At 32.4% G+C, this 19,196-nt stretch overlaps 2 protein-coding genes across 3 annotated transcripts in view; one reads left to right on the forward strand and one right to left on the reverse strand.

The window, feature by feature from the left end:
• The window catches only part of LOC114327176 (chitin synthase chs-2), a 366,281-nt gene that overhangs the window by 72,078 nt on the left and 275,007 nt on the right, over window positions 1-19,196 (forward strand). Inside the window, exon 2 of the mRNA XM_028275710.2 lies at window positions 6,705-6,742. The gene's annotated coding sequence lies outside the window, so the exon portion shown is untranslated. The remainder of the gene's footprint in view (window positions 1-6,704; window positions 6,743-19,196) is intronic.
• LOC114327177 (casein kinase I-like) lies at window positions 1,230-16,063 on the reverse strand. 2 transcript variants are annotated; one of them, XM_050650826.1, is made up of 3 exons: window positions 15,795-16,060; window positions 14,925-15,733; window positions 1,230-10,021 (listed from the first exon to the last, which is right to left on the reverse strand). In XM_050650826.1, exon 3 carries the CDS (start codon window positions 9,823-9,825, stop codon window positions 8,551-8,553), a length of 1,275 nt encoding a protein of 424 aa, XP_050506783.1. In that variant the 5' UTR covers window positions 9,826-10,021; window positions 14,925-15,733; window positions 15,795-16,060; the 3' UTR covers window positions 1,230-8,550. The 2 variants fall into 2 exon arrangements, with proteins under 2 accessions (XP_050506783.1, XP_050506782.1); XM_050650825.1 differs by lacking the exon at window positions 14,925-15,733 and having other exon boundaries at window positions 15,795-16,063.

Below are 19,196 nucleotides of genomic sequence, written 5' to 3' on the forward strand. Positions count from 1 at the left end.
GCGCACCTGACGGAAAAATCTAAAAAAAATCAGAGAGATAGCTTTTGATAAAATACACAAAATTCAAAAAAAAATTGGACCTGCAGCCCCCTCCAAAAAAAAGTTATAGGTTTTAAAAAAGTTAAAAAAAAATTGAGGTTATGTACACTCGACCTAAGGGTCCATAAAAAATGGACATGTTTTGTAAAAGCCTCAATTACACGTGTGAATTTTTTGAAATTTTTAAATCAATTACAACCCAACTAAAAAAAAAATTAAATCTAAAAATCTACGTTTTTGGCTGTGGGGGGAGGGGTAAGGGGGGTGGCGAGCTAAAAATCCGCGTTATCTCATTTTTAATTGCACAGAACGTAAAAAAATTTAAAAAATTGAATTCTGAGAGTGAGGGCATTTTGCCTATCTTAACGGGGGGTACCCTTTACGCTTCGACCGTACACATTTTCGTCATAGCTCTTTAGAAAATCCATTATTTTTACACAAAGAGATTGGCATTGACAGGAGAGTGGAGAAGGCGCCACAATGCTGAATTGGTGACTCTGTATTGTACTGAAAACATCGTCAGACAAATAAAAGCTAAATTGATAAGATGGGGACGGGCAGGTCATGTAGTAAGATCAAAGGAAGACAGAGTGTTAACTGCTTTTGAGAGACCAGACGGTAGAAGATCAGTAAGCCGTCCCAGAAAAGATGGAAGGTTGATGTTGAAGATGATTTATCTAGAATTGAGGTACAGCAATGGGGCGTAATGGGAGCACAAGATCGTAGAAGATGGAGGGCTATAGTGGATGCGGCGAAAACTCACCCCGTGTTGTAAAGACAGTCACGAAAAGAAGATTACGTCTACACGCACGAGGGTTCATAATTTTTAATCAGCGTGTTCGACTGTACTATAGAAGTAATCCTCAACTTATCTTCTTTGCAAATCCTCTCTGATGAAGGCAAACACCCGAAATACGTATAAAAAAATACCAAATTGGGTAATATACAACATTTGTATTAATACATTCTTTCTAGACGATGAATTCCAATTCATAGAGAAAAGTAGGGTTAGAATAGACTATATCGGCTAAAAGCAAAAATAATTCATATAAAACGAAACAACAAATATATTTATGGCGATCAAATTAAATACAGCTTTCTGTAAATAATGGAATTGAATTATGCAAGACAACCTTAATAGTAAACTGGTTCATCTTGACAGTTTGCGCTGGTGAAACAAATATCTCGAATCGAAATGAAAATATATCATCCTTTATTAAAATAACAGTGTATATACTAAAAGTAAAAGTAACTTATCAATAACAAATCAATAGTTATTAATAATACAATAATAAAAATTAAAATACTAGCGATAAAAACAAATTTTAAAGTCTTAATATTTTGTACAAAGTATGTCGAAATAATAATTTCTATCGTAAATACGTATGTAAACCTGGACACATTTACTCCAGGAAAATAAGCCAAAAAAAATTGGCTCTGTTCCGGACTTTAAATAATACAGTGATCTGACAACTTTTTTAATTATTGTAGACCCACGGTTATTAGACTTTATTACGGTTGTCTTGTCCAACGGTGGTGGGGAGACTTATATTTTTGACTTTACGTCACAAGAGTTTACATTCAAATATTTTTAAAGGATTTTCGATCACTGAATGTGTGTTATTGTGTATATATGTGTATTATTTGTGTTATTATGAAATAATTAGACAAATAGTACACATTTTATCTTATACCGGGTGGTGAATCGTAAAAAGGGCCATAGGAAACTCAATGTAATATTCTGAATTGTTGAATTCCTGCTTCCCTAATTATTTTACATCAAAAGTCATGAGAGAATACTTGTAGAGAATTAAAATCTGTATTAAAATCAAATGTTAAAATTGTTCTACGATTTAAATGCATTCCAAAATTTTGAAAAATATGATACATTTGCCACAATAGGTATGCGTGTAAAAGTAAGGCCACACGTTACTATTTAACTGAGAGTGCTCACACCATTGACTGAATAAAAAAATCTTTATTATTAATCCTTTCTCCGCAACTGAGGGTATCTTATCAACTGTATTCTTTTTAAACAATAGATGATAAAATAAAAATATTGTTTATATATAACTCTACAAATAGTTTACAAAACTTCTATAATGTTTATTTTAATAAGTTACAGGGCTGAAAATAAAAGAGAAGTGTGATATTTAATTTCAAATATTTCATTCAATAGAATCTGCTTGTTTATTCTAAGGGGCTTTCCGCCCTCGGTAATAATGTAATCTTGCATCCTGCGTTTAAATTTTTCTAAAATACTTGGTTTTCTCAGGATTCGAAAAAAATCATATTACGATTCAAATGACAGTAAGCTCTCGTGACGTAATCTCACCCTTAATGTTCATTGGTTAGTCGATTTAGGCAACCGTAGTAATGTCTAAGAACCGTGTTGTAGAACTATTCGCTATGAGCTTCGCTGGTATCGCCAACTAGCGGATTATGTGTGCAACTTTTGCCGGAAATTTAATGAGAAAATTATTACGATAATAGCAAATAACTGTTTCAAATTTATTATTTAATTCTTATCGTGTAATATTTACAATGTACAGAAGTAATTAGATTATTATTTTTTTAAGATTTTGCTTATTATTTTGACGTATTGACTGGCGAATAGTAGTTTCCTTCTGTTCCACTTCTGATACATTGACAATTATCGTGTAGATGGCGCTTAGATTAATAGATTAATTATATTTAAATGTAAACAAACACCAAAATTTAATATTTAAAACGTAAGTATATTTAAGGTAAAAATATAGGTATGGCACAGCTTTGGCCAACTAATATTTTTCCCCATTAATGTTTTTAATTTCAATGTTTTAATAACTAAAAAAGTTGTCAGATACCTGGAATATTCGAAGTCCTGAGAAAAATCTTACTTCCCTGGACGACTAATTCCGGTAACGACTATTCTACTTTTAAAATAATTCAATAGACTAGATTGAAACAGTCGAAAAATTGTTTAGTTCTTAACTATACAAGGCGACGTAACAAATTCGTAACTATTCGTTTGTCTAACTAATCTTAATTCTATATTGTTATTTACTAAACCAAAAATCCAAAATTAACCTAATTACACAGATAGAATTTAATTTAATTTAGATATTTTCTTTTAACTAGAGTCATATATGTAGTCCTAAAAAGCTGATAGGACGAAAGCTGTTTTATTGGGGACGCATATCCATATTCTTTTAAAAATCTACAGTCGGAAAAATGAAAGATTACCCATGATCGATCACATCAATCACTTATTTTGTATTTGCTGTCTTTTTCTATAAATAGCAAACGTTTGTTATAGAAAAAGACGGCAAATACAAAATAAATGATTGATGTGATCGATCATGGGTAATCTTTCATTTTTCCGACTGTACATATTATTAAATAATAGACCAGAGAAATTAGCAAATAAAAAGACTTTTTCGTGACACTCTGATATCTAACAACTGATTTTGATAAATTTTGTGATAGCAATATGAATAAACAAAATATGCAAAAGATTAAACGTCATTTTTTATTTACATATAAACAATGTAATACCGTTATTTGATTTTAAATACTGAAGGTGAAGACTGGTAAATTATATGGAAATGTGATAAAATTTTACTGAAAAGGTACAGAAAATTCTTTAAAACGGTTGTTTGGAAAGGTATTTTTGTTAATTTGTTGCTTAATAATTATTTCAAAAATGACTTCAAAAGTCGATTTTTTGGATATTATTAAAAACTTTTTTAAAAATACACAAAAAACCTGAATTTTGCGTGAGAATAAGGACAATATCACAAAGATTCAACTATAAAAATTTCGAGAAGTTTCACTTAGGTAATACTTATTGCAAAATTGAAATTGTATATCCCAAAAAGCTTATCTACAACGATATTATGCGTAATCTATTAGACCTACATGATTTCTAAATGCATAAAATGGAAGAAAAAGGCTTATTTTAACAAATTAAATATTAAAAAATTTATGTTAAATATTGAAACAATTAAAAATGAATCAGACGCATCAACATGAAAGAAGTTAATTTATTTTTATTCAAAATGGCATTTTTACACGGATTTAAAAAAAATACAATGTCTTACGATCCTTAGAACCCGAATTAGCCCTTTTTTTTAATCCGTGGCTTTGTTTATAAACATTAATAGGCCTGGATCCCGAGTACAAAAAAAAGTTGATTAATAGCAAGCTGAAAATTTGTTAATAGGTTAACGGTGTCTAGTCGGACAAACTTTTATGTACGGGAACACTGAAACAGGGGAAGTTTTAATTGTGGAACAGTTTAAAAATTTGGAATGTCAGATTACGAAAACGTATCATGTATTTTGTCGGACACAACATCCAATTGATTTGTTACCCTTCCATTAAACTCTCATACAAAAATCAGACTGTTATTACTAACCAACTTGATTCCTGTCATTTGGCATGTTTTTCGTGTTCCACTCATTAAAATGCCCAGTTGATGATAAACACCGGTCTGATTTTTACATGAGAGTTTAATGAAATGGTAACAAATCAATTGGAAGTTCTGTCCGACAAAATATATGAAACGTTTTCGTAATCTGACGTTCCAAATTTTTAACCTGTTCCAAAATTAAAACTTCCCCTGTTCCAGTGTTCTCATACATCAAAGTTTGTCCGACTAGACACCGTTAAGCTATTAAAAAATTTTCAGCTTGCTATTAATCAACTTTTTTTGGTACGCGGGATCCAGGCCTATAAGAAATTATAAAAGCACCATTTAAAAGATTAAAAGTTCAAGTTTTAACAAAAAAAATCAAAACTATTCCTCTAAAAATGAGCCGTCCGTGATGCGCCAAAGATAAAAGCGAAACGATTTTACTATTTCAAAAACTGAATTTATGACTTCAAATTTATAAAAGTCGCAATATCTCCGGTTCTAATCAACGAAAATTATTGTTTTTTGAAGTTATATACTTCTTTAGGCGCGATTGGGAAAAATGTTTAGAGTTAATTTTTGTAAAAACGACAGTATGAACTATGCACACACAGACAGTATACAGTTATTTGCTAAATCTTTCAAGTTACGTACGTATCAATGTAAATAGAGTTTGAAAAAATATACATATTGGTATTTTTAGTATAATTTTTGTGTCTTTTGATTTGCCTTCGTCGAATCTTAATATTATGTATTTGTACAATTTGTCAAAATAATTCATTTTGGTATCAATTTTACGGCCATAGCACACTGACGACTTCCACGGTTTTGACCGATAGCCGTAGTCAAGAAGCGTTGGGCGCTGTTACTTTTTAGATGGGTGACCGCTTAGGAACACCTCGTTGTTGCTTTGCCTTACTTTTTTTTTTTAATTTTTGGTATTGTTTTAATAAGTTTTTTTGGAAAGTATTAAGTATTAAAATTAGCTTAATATTTAAATAAAATACAAATAAACTGTTAAAAGTATATTTATTTCGTTGAAATCATATATTATATGTGCGTACTTCTGCGATAACTTCTTACGTGCGTGCCTAACAATTACACACACATTCTTTGTTTTTTTTTTAATTTGGGGTAGCTCGTGGCAAAGATAATAAAAATGCAATTAGTTAGTTTGTGCATGATGGTTCAATTAAACAAGTAATTTGTTTAAACAATTTAAAATAAATATTTATTTTGGACAATTTGACTTTTCTCTGATTATTATTAATAGAAAAGGTTTCTATGAATATTATGTCATGTGAACATCGTTAGTTTCCTGGTCTAATATGTAATTTAAGTAGATGATTAAGATTCTCGCTTAGCGATTATAACAAAACACTCAGTTATCGTTTTAATTTTATTCTATCAAAATTGTTGCCATACTTTAAATATAATACTTTTTCATAAAATATCAAATAAGTCGCCTTGTATAATTAAAACAACTTGTAACATATAAAATGTTTTCCATTCTAAAATACGGGTAAAAATGTTCTAAAAAAATTTCTTAAAGAAAGAAACCTAAATTTTTTTAATATTTTAAAATGAAATACATATGTCAAGAACTCAAGAACTACTCTTCAATGCTGCATGTAATTGCACAGGGCTCTATTCGAATCCGCTATGCACTATTGACTATTGTGATAATAATGTCAACATTACTACACTACTCCCAAGAAATTAACGCACCACCTCCACCTGGAAAATATGTCATTTTTGATGTCTGGAATTTCCTAAACTTGTCGTCCGATTTAAGTGATTTTTTGAATGTGTTATAACCTTATTCTTTAACAATATCGCTGTAATAATATTAGGTTTGTTCTAGCATTGGTTTCAAACGGTTTGAAACCATCAGCGAATAGCGGACCAGCGCGAGTAGAGGGGATAGCACTGGTGACTGGATTATGTTCTCTCACTGACCAACTATTTGCTGACGGTTTCTGACTAGTTTGACTGTTAATTTATTGCTCTAAAACCAGGAGATATGAAAATGAAATTTGGTGGGTTTTAAGAGGTAGTTATTGCGCATTTTTCGACATACAATTAAGAATTTTATATTCACCATTGGTGTGCATACGGCTAATATGACCCATATGCGCACCAATGGAGAGCGCTATATGCAGCACTGAAGATATCTTGGTCTATATTGAGAGACTAGCATAAAGAATAAACTATATTTCATATACGTAATAAGTCAAGAAGACAACCTAACATTTTTGTGTACTTTCAGATAACACACAGGACATCGGATACAAGCCTGCGTCACAAGTAAGTCTAACTATATATTTATATAATGTCACCCAATACATATTTCTAACATATGGATCGTTTAGATTTTTGATTAACTATTTGTATCTGTATTTATATCTTGCAAAGACTATAGTGGGATAATTATTTGGGATTAAGCACTCGAAAGTACATATTTAGAAAGCCCTTTGGCCAAATTTTTAGCTCCCTAGATGGTCCCAGGGGTCTCCTGTTGCAAAAAATGTGTTGTTTCGAAAAAAAAAATTCCTGGGCGATGGCTTTATTTTAAAAATCTGAAAAAAATTACTAACATACATTTTCATGCGCGAAAACACTATTGATTTTTTTTTGATTTTTTGGACCATAATTGACCATCATCATCATCATCATCATTTGGCTCTACAACTCTATGTGAGTCTTGGCCGTGTTTACTATTGAGCAGCTATTTCCCATTGCTGTACTCCCATTTTGCGTAGATCACTAGCTACTGCGTCCTTCCATCTCTTTCTTGGGCGACCAACTGACCTTGTTCCATCGGGCCTTTCCCAGAATGTGGCGTTCAGAAGTCTTTCGTCACTTGATCTTAGCACGTGACCCGCCCATCGTATTCTGTTTGCTTTAATGTAGTGTACTATGTTTTCATCTCCATATATTGTCTGGAGTTCACCGTTGTGTCTTCTTCTCCATTCTCCTGTTGTCTCTTCTCTGCAAGGCCCATAGATAGTCCGCAGTATCTTTCTTTTAGTACCAGTAATTTTGTCGTTTCCCGCTGATTCAGAGTCCATGTTTCGCTTCCATACGTTATTGTGGGACGAATTATTGTCTTATATACTCTTATTTTTGCTGGTCTTGAGAGTATTTTTGATATAAGTAGGGTCCTTAATGAGTAATATGACCTGTTTCCTGCAACGATCCTGGCTGCCACGTCCTTTTCATATTTATTTTCAGATGTTATGATCGCTCCCAGGTACTTAAATTCTTTGACGACTTCAAAATTGTATTCATTAATTGTTACGTTTTGTCTAACCCTTGGTCTTGGGTTCTTCGTAACCACCATTTACTTCGTCTTGTCCTCGTTAACCTTAAGACCAACTTCCTTGGTTCCATTCTCGAATAGGGTGAAATAGGGACCATAATTGAGCTTAGGAAAAATATTTGAATTTTTCAAATAATTTTTAGGCTATGTAGATCATTTTTGGCAAACTTTTAAATAATTATTTTTTTTAGTAGGTACCTCCAAAAATCAGACTTTTTTAAACCAAAGGAAAATTTGTTCGACAGGTGACCCCTGGGGCCACCTATTGGGTTATTAATTTGGCCAAAAGGGTTTCTAAATATGTTCTTTCGAGTGCCCAATCTCTTTACCTGCAAGGGATCATTTTCAGTGATCCAAAGAGTAAAAAAGTCTGAAATTTACATGTACTGTGAAAATCAGAAAGTTGAGACAGAATTCGCAAGAACTGAGGAACGTCAAAGGATATCACTGAAGAATATCAAAAAATGGGTAAGAATAATTATCGCGTTTATTCTGAGCAGCTCTCTATGACACAGTATGTCAAAATCTGATCAAAAAACTTGATTAAACGTTTGATATTATCGTGTGTGATCCATTCTTAAGAGAGATCCAACAAAAAATATTCGTTTTTCTTTAATACGTCCCCAATATGCTAGAATTGTATTATTTCTTTATCTTAAAAAGTCCGTAGTTTAATTTGTATAACAATTAAGCAGCTGCTAGAAATAAAATTAAAATATAGACAGTCTTAACAACTAGGTACAGTGCGGACCTACAACAACGTGACATATTTCTCTCTTACAGTATATACTACTCACTTACTTGATACTGCTTTCTTCTTCTTTTTCCTTTTGAAGAAACCACAACATTTGGTCTCTTCAACGATTTCCACCTCTTTATTCTGAGTGATGGGTGTATTACTGTGTGCCATGGAATTATCTGCATGCAGATCTCCGTTGGTGGAGTTGATGACCATAACAGATCCTGGGCGATCAGCAGGAGTGAGGTTGCCTAAGGTGCTGTGTTTGGAGTTTTCTGGTTTGGTGTTGATAGCACGTTTCTCACGAAGCGGTGATATGGCGAATTCTTGAGTGGCAGTAGGTAGAGATCCAGCCGATAAGTTCGTCGTTTTACCAGACCAATCAAACTCGTTATCATCAACATAACCCTTACTTTTAAATAAATCCGCAAATAAACCTCTCAGATATTCATAATCAGGAGTTTCAAAGAAATCTAACCTCCTAACATATCGTAAATACGTAGCCATTTCTTCTGGATAACCTTTGCACAAACTTTCAATGGAAGTTTCCCTTTTCGTATCACCTATTTTTTGGTAACGTTCTTTTAGAGTATCAGCCTTAAGTCCTTGCCACGGTAAGGATCCTCTAAGAAAATACATAAACATATGACCAAGTGCTTCTAAATCGTCTCTCCTAGATTGTTCTCTGCCCAGATGGGTGTTTATTGACATGTACCTTGCTGTTCCCGTCAATGATTTATGTTCTCTATAAGGAATATGTTTATTTGTTTCGGGTTCTATGTATTCTTTAGCCAAACCAAAGTCTATAATATGTATAACTTTTTCTCTGTGGCTGCCTGTACGCCCAACAAGAAAATTTTCTGGTTTAATATCTCTGTAGATGAGATGCCTCGAATGAACATACTCTATTCGATGTAACAGTTGAATAGCTGTCATCAATACTGTTTTTAGGGTGAATTTACGATCACAAATGTCAAATAAGTCTTCCAAACTAGGCCCCAGCAGCTCCATCACCAACGCATTAAATTTACTACATGGGCCAAAGTAGTAAACATCAGGCACTCCTTCACGGCTACCCAATAGTTTGTAATACCTATACTCTAAATGAAGCTGGGGAGCTTTGGTTTTAAACGGCTCCAGTTTAATAGCCACATGTTCATTAGTATACAAGTTTTTACCTAAGCGTAGATCACCAAAGTTCCCACATCCGATTTTCTTGCCCACTTTAAAATTCGGGCCTACCATGAGCACCGACGAGGTAGAGTTTGAGCTGGTTTCGTTTGCACCGTAATGTTTTGATGAAGATTTTTTCTGGTCCCCTTTGTCCATGGTTGAAGACTTTTAACACAAATCAAAACATTCAAAAGTTATTTTGATCCTTATCACATAGTGGTTTATCACAGTCAATAAGGGTTGTAAGCTGTGAGTTGTTAAAAAAAGTGTATAACACTCAAGTTTATGAAAAATAAAATAAAATACCTTGATTGGTTTTGTCTTTACGTTTTGTTAAGTCACTTTTGATAATCTGAAACAAAGGAAAATAGTTTACAATCAAAATAATATTAAGTAAAACATAGTTTAAAATTAAAACATGTGTTAAAGTTTATAAAGGACATATGTATATGAATTTACACTGATTTAAATTCCAAAATTAAAATTAAAGAAAAAATGTGTAACTTTTCTATAATGTATGATACCAAAATTTCACAGGTTTATTTTAACATATACTTTACGGCACTTCTATGGCTATATGTTATACAAAACTATTGGCAAATTCTGATGCAGAAAGATAATTAGGAAAAATCTTTTTGCACATGGAGTTTAAATGGCTTAAGTAATATACAGATATATTTGAAGGTGAAGAAAGAAAAAACTACTATAGTCCGCCCCACCTTGACTTTACAGTATAAGGGACATAGACAATGCAGTCCTTATGAGAGTTTTTAGCGCAGAGATGCCGATGTTATCAAAAAGAATTTGTAATCAAACATTAGAGAGATTAAATTAAAACAGTTTTAGAAAGGCAATCTAGAATCCTAAAATTGTAGATTACCTGTCTAATACAGTTTTAATTGAATCTCTCTAAAGATCGATTACAAACCCTTTTTGATAAAATCGGCAACTCCGCGCTAAAAACTCTCATAAGGATTGCCTATGTTCCTTATACTGTAGAGTCAAGGTGGGACGGACTATAGTCATTCTATGTACGCAGAGAAAAAAACGCATTTTTGAAAACTAAATTATGGAAAAACTTCAATTATTAAAGGCGCAAAAAGAAACTGAATAAAATTATCATAGCAGGCAAAATAATGCTTGTAAAAGTGACAATAAGTAAAGTGGTCTACAGAGTGTAAAAATAAGATTATTTTTTACAAGCCTTTGAAATATGTGTTGATTTATAATTGAAAGATGATCTGGCAGGTCTTCTTTTCAACACAACACTGGACTGTACTAACTGCCATAGAAAATATTAATCTCACAATGAACAGAGACAAAACTAAACTAATGATGACCATGTCAAATATATTTGATCATTTAACGATGATGGGGGAATAGAATAATAAAAAGAAAGATACAAGCAATATATAAGATACCATGGCCAGTGACCATGGCCAGTGACAAACATCTTTCTCTGTAGTACACCCACCTAAACTTTACGCAGACAGTATCTCTCTCATCGGCCATGGTTGGCTCAGATAGCTGTACTGACATATACTTAGGTCATAAACATGGACAATTTCTTCTTCTTCTTCGTCTAGCCATTCACGTCCACATCTGAACATAAGCCTGTTCAAGTCTTCCTTTCTATTGTTTTTTTGTTGTACGCTACTTGTAGCCAATTTTCCCTGCAGTTCGTTTCAAATCATCTGTCCATCTCATAGGAGGTCTGCCTCTGGGTCTTTTGTGTTGGTATGGTCTCCAGGTTAGAATTGTTCTGTGCCATTTGTTTAGATCGCTCCTAGCTACATGTCCAGCGTATTCCCATTTCAATTTTAATGATTTTTGTACCACACAGGTGACTTTGGTTTTCTGTCTTATCCATGTGTTTGTTTTCCTGTCCTTAAGTGATATGCCAAGCATTGCTCTTTCCATCGCGTGCTGAGTGACTCTGACTATGTTCTAAACAGATTTCTAAACAGATGCAAACCACCTATACTACATCAACATCTTCAAATGAAAATATCATATGAATTTCTGGTGTAATATATGAAAATGGCATCTGGAGAAGACTATATAACTTTGAGCTCTATAAGAAATAAAAAGGAATAGCAAATGGTAGACATGTAATATCCTTTATAAAAATAGATAGGCTAAAATAATCAGGGCATCTGTCTAGAGTGAACAAAAACTACCCTTACCCCAATTATCAATATCTGTCGGAAACAGAACTAGGAGCAGTCCAAGACATTTGGAAAGATGGTATAACTGAAGATTTAAGAAATATTATTGGAGTGGTAAATGGTTGTTACTTAGGAGTAATAATAGGAAAAAGCGGCAAAGACAGAATAGAGAAACAGAGAGAATCCAGAAGGGTAATCAAGCATTTGGAAGGAATAAGCAATTACTCAGGTCCAAAAACATCAGCAGAATGTACAGGGTTATTCACTATATTTTGACCCCTCCTGTAAACTGCTTTATTTACGGAATTAGAAAAAAATGTAAAATACAAAAGTTATTCGATTTTTAAATTATGATTTTGTGACATATATATCATACTAGTGACGCCATCCATTTGGGCGTTATGATGTAATGGACTATTTTTTTAAATGGGAGTAGGGGTCGAGTGCTAGCTCATTTGAAAGGTTATTCAATTCCCTATTCAGTAATATAAACATTACCATGATTAATTATACAGGGTGTCCAAAAAAAAATATTTTTTAAATTAAATTAATTGACACAAAAAGAAGAATGTATGTAATTTATTTAATTCAAAATACATTCTACTGCTATTAGAAAACAGAAATAAATGTTTATTGAACAAATATTCCCCTATTCCCATTTAAAAAAATAGTTGATTACATCATCACGCCCAAATGAATGACGTCACTAGTACGATATAATATATACATTTTTTTTCTAATTCTGTAAATAAAGCAGTTTACAGGGGGGTCAAAATATAGTGAATAACCCTGTACATGAAACTGATCAGACCAGCAATATGCAATGGAAACCATCAACACTGACAAAAAAAATGAAAAAGATCTAAGAATAGTAGAAAGGAAAATATTGAGATCAATATTGGGACCAAAAAGAACATGAGACACAGAAACAAAAATGAAGATTAATAAAGAAATTCAACAAGAAATGGGAGGGGAGAACAAAGTAAGATGCATAAAAACCAGAGAAATAAAATGGACAGGCCACATAATGAGAAGAGCACTCACAGAAATAAGATTGTGAAACCAGATAGAGGAAGACATAAAAATAATGAAAATAAAAGACTAGAAGACAAGATGCAGAAACAGATAAAATTGAAAACACATAACCAACGCTGCAAAGACACATATAGATGTATAATAAATAAACCAAACAGGAATATTCCATCTGTAAAAAAAGAGGAATTACTATGCCTTGGCATTGTCATAATCCACTAGGACTGAAAGGCTGCGATGATGATGATGAAATGGTTGGTAAAGGATGGGAACAACTGACAAAACAAACTACTGCAGTAGAATTCTTAGTGGAACTAAAGAGGGACATCAGCCAGCATGAACACCATGAACATTAAGGAAGAGATGAATAGACAAAGTGAGAACCGATGCTAAAGAGATATTGAGATTGGATAACTAGAGGAGCAGCCAAGGAAAGAGATGCTAGGAGGCAAATGCTGGGGGAAGCCAGGGCCTGACTTGGAATGTAGCACCATAGGAGAGAGACAGATAGAATAATTAATAAACATCACTTCAATCAGGACAATCCTTTTGACATACAATCTCAACATGAATATAGTACAGTCGAACCTGCTTATTGGAATAGCCTTTGAGCCAAGCAAAAGTATTCCTATAACCAGAATATTCTAATAACCAATCATTGTTAGCTAGTAGAAATGTATCGGGACCTGAAATTTATATTCCTTTAACCTGGATATTCCTATAACCGGTATTCTAATAAGCAGGTTCGACTGTAGTAGTAATAAAAATAAATTAAAGCATAAGGTAAGGATGGACTTTAAAAGAAAGTATTTTCTTTTAAGTTTCTTTTAAAAACTATTATGTTAAGTATTAGCCAAAAAGAAACAAGGATAGAAAGACAAATTATAGTATGATGTTTCCCTGATAATACAGAGTGTATTTTAATTTGGAAGACATGTATGGGAGACAGAACATGACAAAGAAACTTACTAAACATTTGTTACAAACTGATTAAAATTGCATGATAAAAAATGAAATTAAAATAATAAGGAAATAATATAGAATTACCAGCACACATAAGTATCTAACAAACGTGAGCTAGAGACCATACACACAGAGCGAGAATTGATCAACATCATTAAAATGAGAAAGATTCAATACTTCAGCCATATTTTATAATTTTAGATTTTGAGACAATGAGAGGACGTAAATATTGCTTACACCAGTTGATCATTCAGCGTAAAATAGAAGGAAAACGCTAGGTCAGAAGAAAACTACTGTCCTGGCTACTTAACATTAGACAATGGACAGGTCAAAAGAATGAGGAATTTTTCATATAGCTGCTGACACTGACGGAGAAAAATTTCATCAGCTTAGACGACTTTCATCACTTGAAAACAATGACGGCACACAAAGAAGAAGATAGATTTAGTTGATAACTGATAAAAAAACTTCCACATTGAATTTGAAAATTGTTTAATAGAAGATTTACTAGTTACATACCTTAAAAAAATCCTACACCACTTTTATAACAGTTTTGATAAATTCAAAAGCTGAGTGTAATTCTCTATATTACTATTAGACGTTATTGCAGATTAAGAGATTTGTTTTTGTTTTCAGGTAATATCACTCAGTTATTATATTAACTGTTCAGTTATTACAATATCAAAAACTGTTGTTACATTCACAATCTCTGTTAATAATATACAAAACATCAATAATTAGGTACCACAATATAAACACTATTGACCTACAAATGATTAGGATAATTAGACAATATTAGAACTAACAAAGATAAAAGAGACCATCTAAATAAGTAAAAATTCTGGTAAAATCATTGGGTAGATCTAATAAAGAGATTGAACCTTGTTTACTTTTAAATATTAGATTAGTTGATAGGAAGGTACTATCTGAATTTCTTTATTAACCTATTTAAACAGTCAAAAAATTAGTTAATATCCCCATATCCCCAGAGATAATATCCCCATATTTTAGAGATTATTTTGAGCTATAAATATCCTAATTAACCCAAAAAAACCCATGCAATGTAGTAATATTATGAATATGCCCTCTTACCTTAAACTATTAGGTAATTATTTAGTGTTGACTCACCGCTCCCACAAGTCTGACAACTGTATATATGGTATCTGCCTTACCTTCTTATCATTTTAAAATTAACAATTAACTGCGCTCGGCTTTAATTTTTGTATTTATCTCATTTAAAAATGTGAAATTTTCACATCAATTTCAAATTATGGCCGCCATTACAGTATGCGCAGATCGCTTACGTATGGATTGATGACAGTTTATTTCTGCAATATTGCCTAATTTAAAATTTTTTATAATTTCTTGTGCAAAGACGGAAGGTGCTTTATTTTTTTTTTAATTTTATTAATAATTAACAAAACACTCTACACTCTAATACCCGAAAGTTAGGTTTGGACCGAAGGGTTAGGTCTTCCTCCTTTGAGAAATTGTACTGTATAATACATAATATATTAATTTTTTAATTTTATTAATAATTAATATTATATTAATTGCAGACATAAACTGCATATTATATCAATTGCAGACATAAACATTGCAGAAATAAACTGTCATCAATCCATACGTAAGCGATCTGTGCATACTGTAATGGCGGCCATAATTTGAAATTGATGTGAAAATTTCACATTTTTAAATGAGATAAATACAAAAATTAACGCCGAGCGCAGTTAATTGTTAATTTTAAAATGATAAGAAGGTAAGGCAGATACCATATATACAGTTGTCAGACTTGTGGGAGCGGTGAGTCAACACTAAATAATTACCAACTATTATGTCAATGCATAGTAAAAAGCACTAAATTGCTTGTCTTAAGATTAAAAATCTAACTTCTAAAAATCCTAAAATGAATAAAAACATATATATTAGAAAAAGAATTGCAAGAAGATATTAAATACTTACCTAATATTTTTATTAGACACCAAAATCTAAATCAGTACACTAATTGGGTGTTTTAGATGAAAATGTAAGTACTCCACAATCCAACAAAGATAACTTATGTAATTAAATCATTACAGGTGTACGAATACGTTTACCTTTCAAAACAAATTAAATTAGAATTGATTTAAAACCCCATATTACAAAATCTGAGACATTCTACCACCCACACAGGCAGAAGTTATAACCTAATTTTCGACTATCTTTTCGGCTGATGACACATGACTGACAAACTTCATTTCTGACATTTTATCGCGTGATTACCGCCAGTGTTGTTTCAACGACCACGATACAGTAGGAATTATTTTTAAGATCCCAATATACGGGGATTTACAAAAATTTACACAAAAAAATCGTGATTTTTATAGAATTATTTTAGTTGGGATCTTTAAAAAATAAATATATTAAATTCTTGCCTTTAAAAATTGAAATTCTTTGAATGTATTTTAAGCAATCAATTCAATTATCTGGTTTAGGCCAGTAGCTTTCCTCGTCACGACGGATTTGGTTGAAAATTTGGATTTAGATTCTTCTTACCCTCTACTTCACTTTTGGACTTAGCCCAGGGTTGCTTTTACTTAGGGAGTGTAAGCCACCTCTTCTCGGGGGTGAAATAACACCGTGGGCGTACTGGGAAAATCCACTAACTCACAAAAGTAAAGTTTTGAGAAAAACACATTTTCAACGGATAAAAAAATCGGATACCTACACTGGCTGTTCAAGTTTTGGTACCTGGATATGATTTTGAAGGATGTAACCACAGGTGGTGTTCACATACATGTAAAAGTATTTTGAAAAACGTTATTTTATTCATAAACACTGTGAAAAAGATGGAGTTAGTTGATCACCCTTGTCATCGAATGTACATATGTAATATCAGGACTGTGTAATTTTTTATAAATAAGAATCAACTAAGTGCACTTAATGTCTTTTTAAGTATAAAAATTCCGCTAATGGACTAAATCATAGTTCAGATATATACATGGTGGATGACGAATTTGGAGATATGCGGTCTTTCCTGTTAACATATTGATGTTAGTGGATTTTCTCAGTACGTCCACAATACGTTCAAAATAAGTCCGGAAATGAATAAACTAACTAATTATTCTAAGCACCGTTTGTTCTTTATATGCAGTTTTTTCAGGAAGCCAATACTTTTCGAGTTATTTGGAAGTGAAAATATTCATTTTTCAACAAAAATATTCTTAGTAAAAATGTAGCTTAAGGGCCGGTACTTTTTATCCCGATTAAACCCCGGTTAGCTACTAAATCGGGACAGAAAATACCTCTTTGCGTTGTAATAAATGCAATTATAATTATTATTATAATTGCACTTATTAAGTCTGTTATTCTTAGAGCTGGTACTTTTTGTCCCGATTAAACCCCGGGCTAGCTAACCGGGATTAATAATAATAGGGACAGAAAGTACCAGTCCTAAGTATAAAAAAACGAAATCATTGTGTATGCATGAAGTCTATAGATCCATGTAGAAGCAGACTGCAGAGTTGTAGGTCATGAAAAGTAGATTCTTATTAGTCAAATTCCAAATCGAATATTTCAACGTGAAATAACCAAAGAATTAAACAAATATTTTCGGGGAACACTCATCAAAACTTTTTAAAAGTGTTTTTTTTTGTTATTTTGTGTTTTATTTTCTAGCATAAAAACTAAGTAAGTTACTCTCAAAATAACGTTGTTTCCTTTTATTTAATAAAAAAATCGTGAGAATCACTTCCTAATGAAACTAATCGTTATAGCTCTATAATTTTCTTTACTTATATATTGATCTGTACTGTAACTTTCACCGGTTTAATGTGCTTATTTTGTAACTAAAAAAGACAAAAAGAAAACTTACCTACGAATTGTGGAAAGAAAGATCCTGAGAACCATACTGGTGCCAATCAAAACAGATCAAAATGAATAAGTAGTAAACCGAAGTAAACCAAGTGCAGATCTCTCCTTTCAAAAAGTACTAAAAGGAGATACCGTGACCAAAATAAAGCAATGTAAATGTAGAATTAGATGGCTATAGGTTATTATCTGAGAAGTACTTGAAGCCATAAATCACCTACCTGTATTAGTGGTTTGTGGTTGACGCTTTGACATATACGATGATAGAGTGGAACAATCTGAGAAAGATGGCAGTTCCATCGACTTGTTCAGAGCTGCAATCTCAAAAGTGAAAATAGCTGTGATGATTACCAAACTCCTTAGAGGAGACGGTAGCTAAAGAAGAAGAAGAAGAAGAAGAAGAAGAAGAAGAAGAAGAAGAAGAAGAAGAAGAAGAAGAAGAAGAAGAAGAAGAAGAAGAAGAAGAAGAAGTGGAACCCAGGAAGAAGAAACAAAAGGGGTAGGCCAAGATCAAAGTGGTTATAAGAAGTTGAAGAGGACTTATAAAACGCACGAGTAAGGTAAGAGAACCGCAGGGAAATCTAGAGACGGGCAAAAATAAACAGAGATCGTTAAGAAGATAACATAATGGGAAAGAGATTAACAAAAAAAGAAGATATGGCAGTAGAAATTAACAAATAGTAATGGGAGTATATAGCAAGAATATTAGAAACTAAGAAAAGAACTGCTAAATGAACGACTGAAAAAAACACCAAAGAAAAAAGAAAGGAAAATTAAATAAATACAATGAAGAACACAAAAATAAATCAGACAATTCTAATACAAAGTGAAAAGGCGACCAGAGGTAACAAGTAGGTATACAAATATATCAAAATAGAAGAAATCAAGGACTAACTGCCAGGGCCCCCGCTACCATATGGGCAAAGTGTACAATGCACATGGGCGCCATCCTTTAGGGGCGCCAAAACCCGGGGTCAAAAATTGCAAAAAAAATTTGAGAAAAAAACAAAAATTGATTTTAAAATAAAAGTTGAGAAATTAAATAGGATAAGGTATAAATAGGAGAAAAAGTGAAAAAACAGAATACTTTGGCCATATAATTAGAGGACCTAAATACCATCTACTTTGCCTTATAATACAAGGAGAAGTGGTGGGAAAGAGAAGGATTGGTCGAAAGAAACTTTCATGGTTGAGTAATATTAGACAATGGTGTGGAACCACAGTAGAAAAATTATTTCGCGCAGCAGCCGATAGAAAGAGGCTTTAGTAAACATGATGACGACCAACGTCTGAATACGGACACGGCACCTAAAGAAGAAGAAGTTATACATCCACACGAAATATTTTTAGTACATTATCCAGTTACTGCCGATTCTAATGTGCGAGAAAATGTCAGAAGTAATGCATTTTAATTTATTTTATTATGATTTTCTTCTGTTTGTTTCATTTTGATATTTTCGTATACATACTACAAAAAATAATAGTCCATTTACTCACGGTTTTTTATGTGAATTT

The sequence above is a fragment of the Diabrotica virgifera genome, chromosome 5 (genome assembly GCF_917563875.1).
Source record: "Diabrotica virgifera virgifera chromosome 5, PGI_DIABVI_V3a".
In the NCBI taxonomy this organism is placed as follows: domain Eukaryota; kingdom Metazoa; phylum Arthropoda; class Insecta; order Coleoptera; family Chrysomelidae; genus Diabrotica; species Diabrotica virgifera.

Coding starts and splice junctions, on each gene's coding strand:
- LOC114327177 (XM_050650825.1), bottom strand. CDS start 9,825: ATGGACAAAGGGGACCAGAAAAAATCTTCATCAAAACATTACGGTGCA.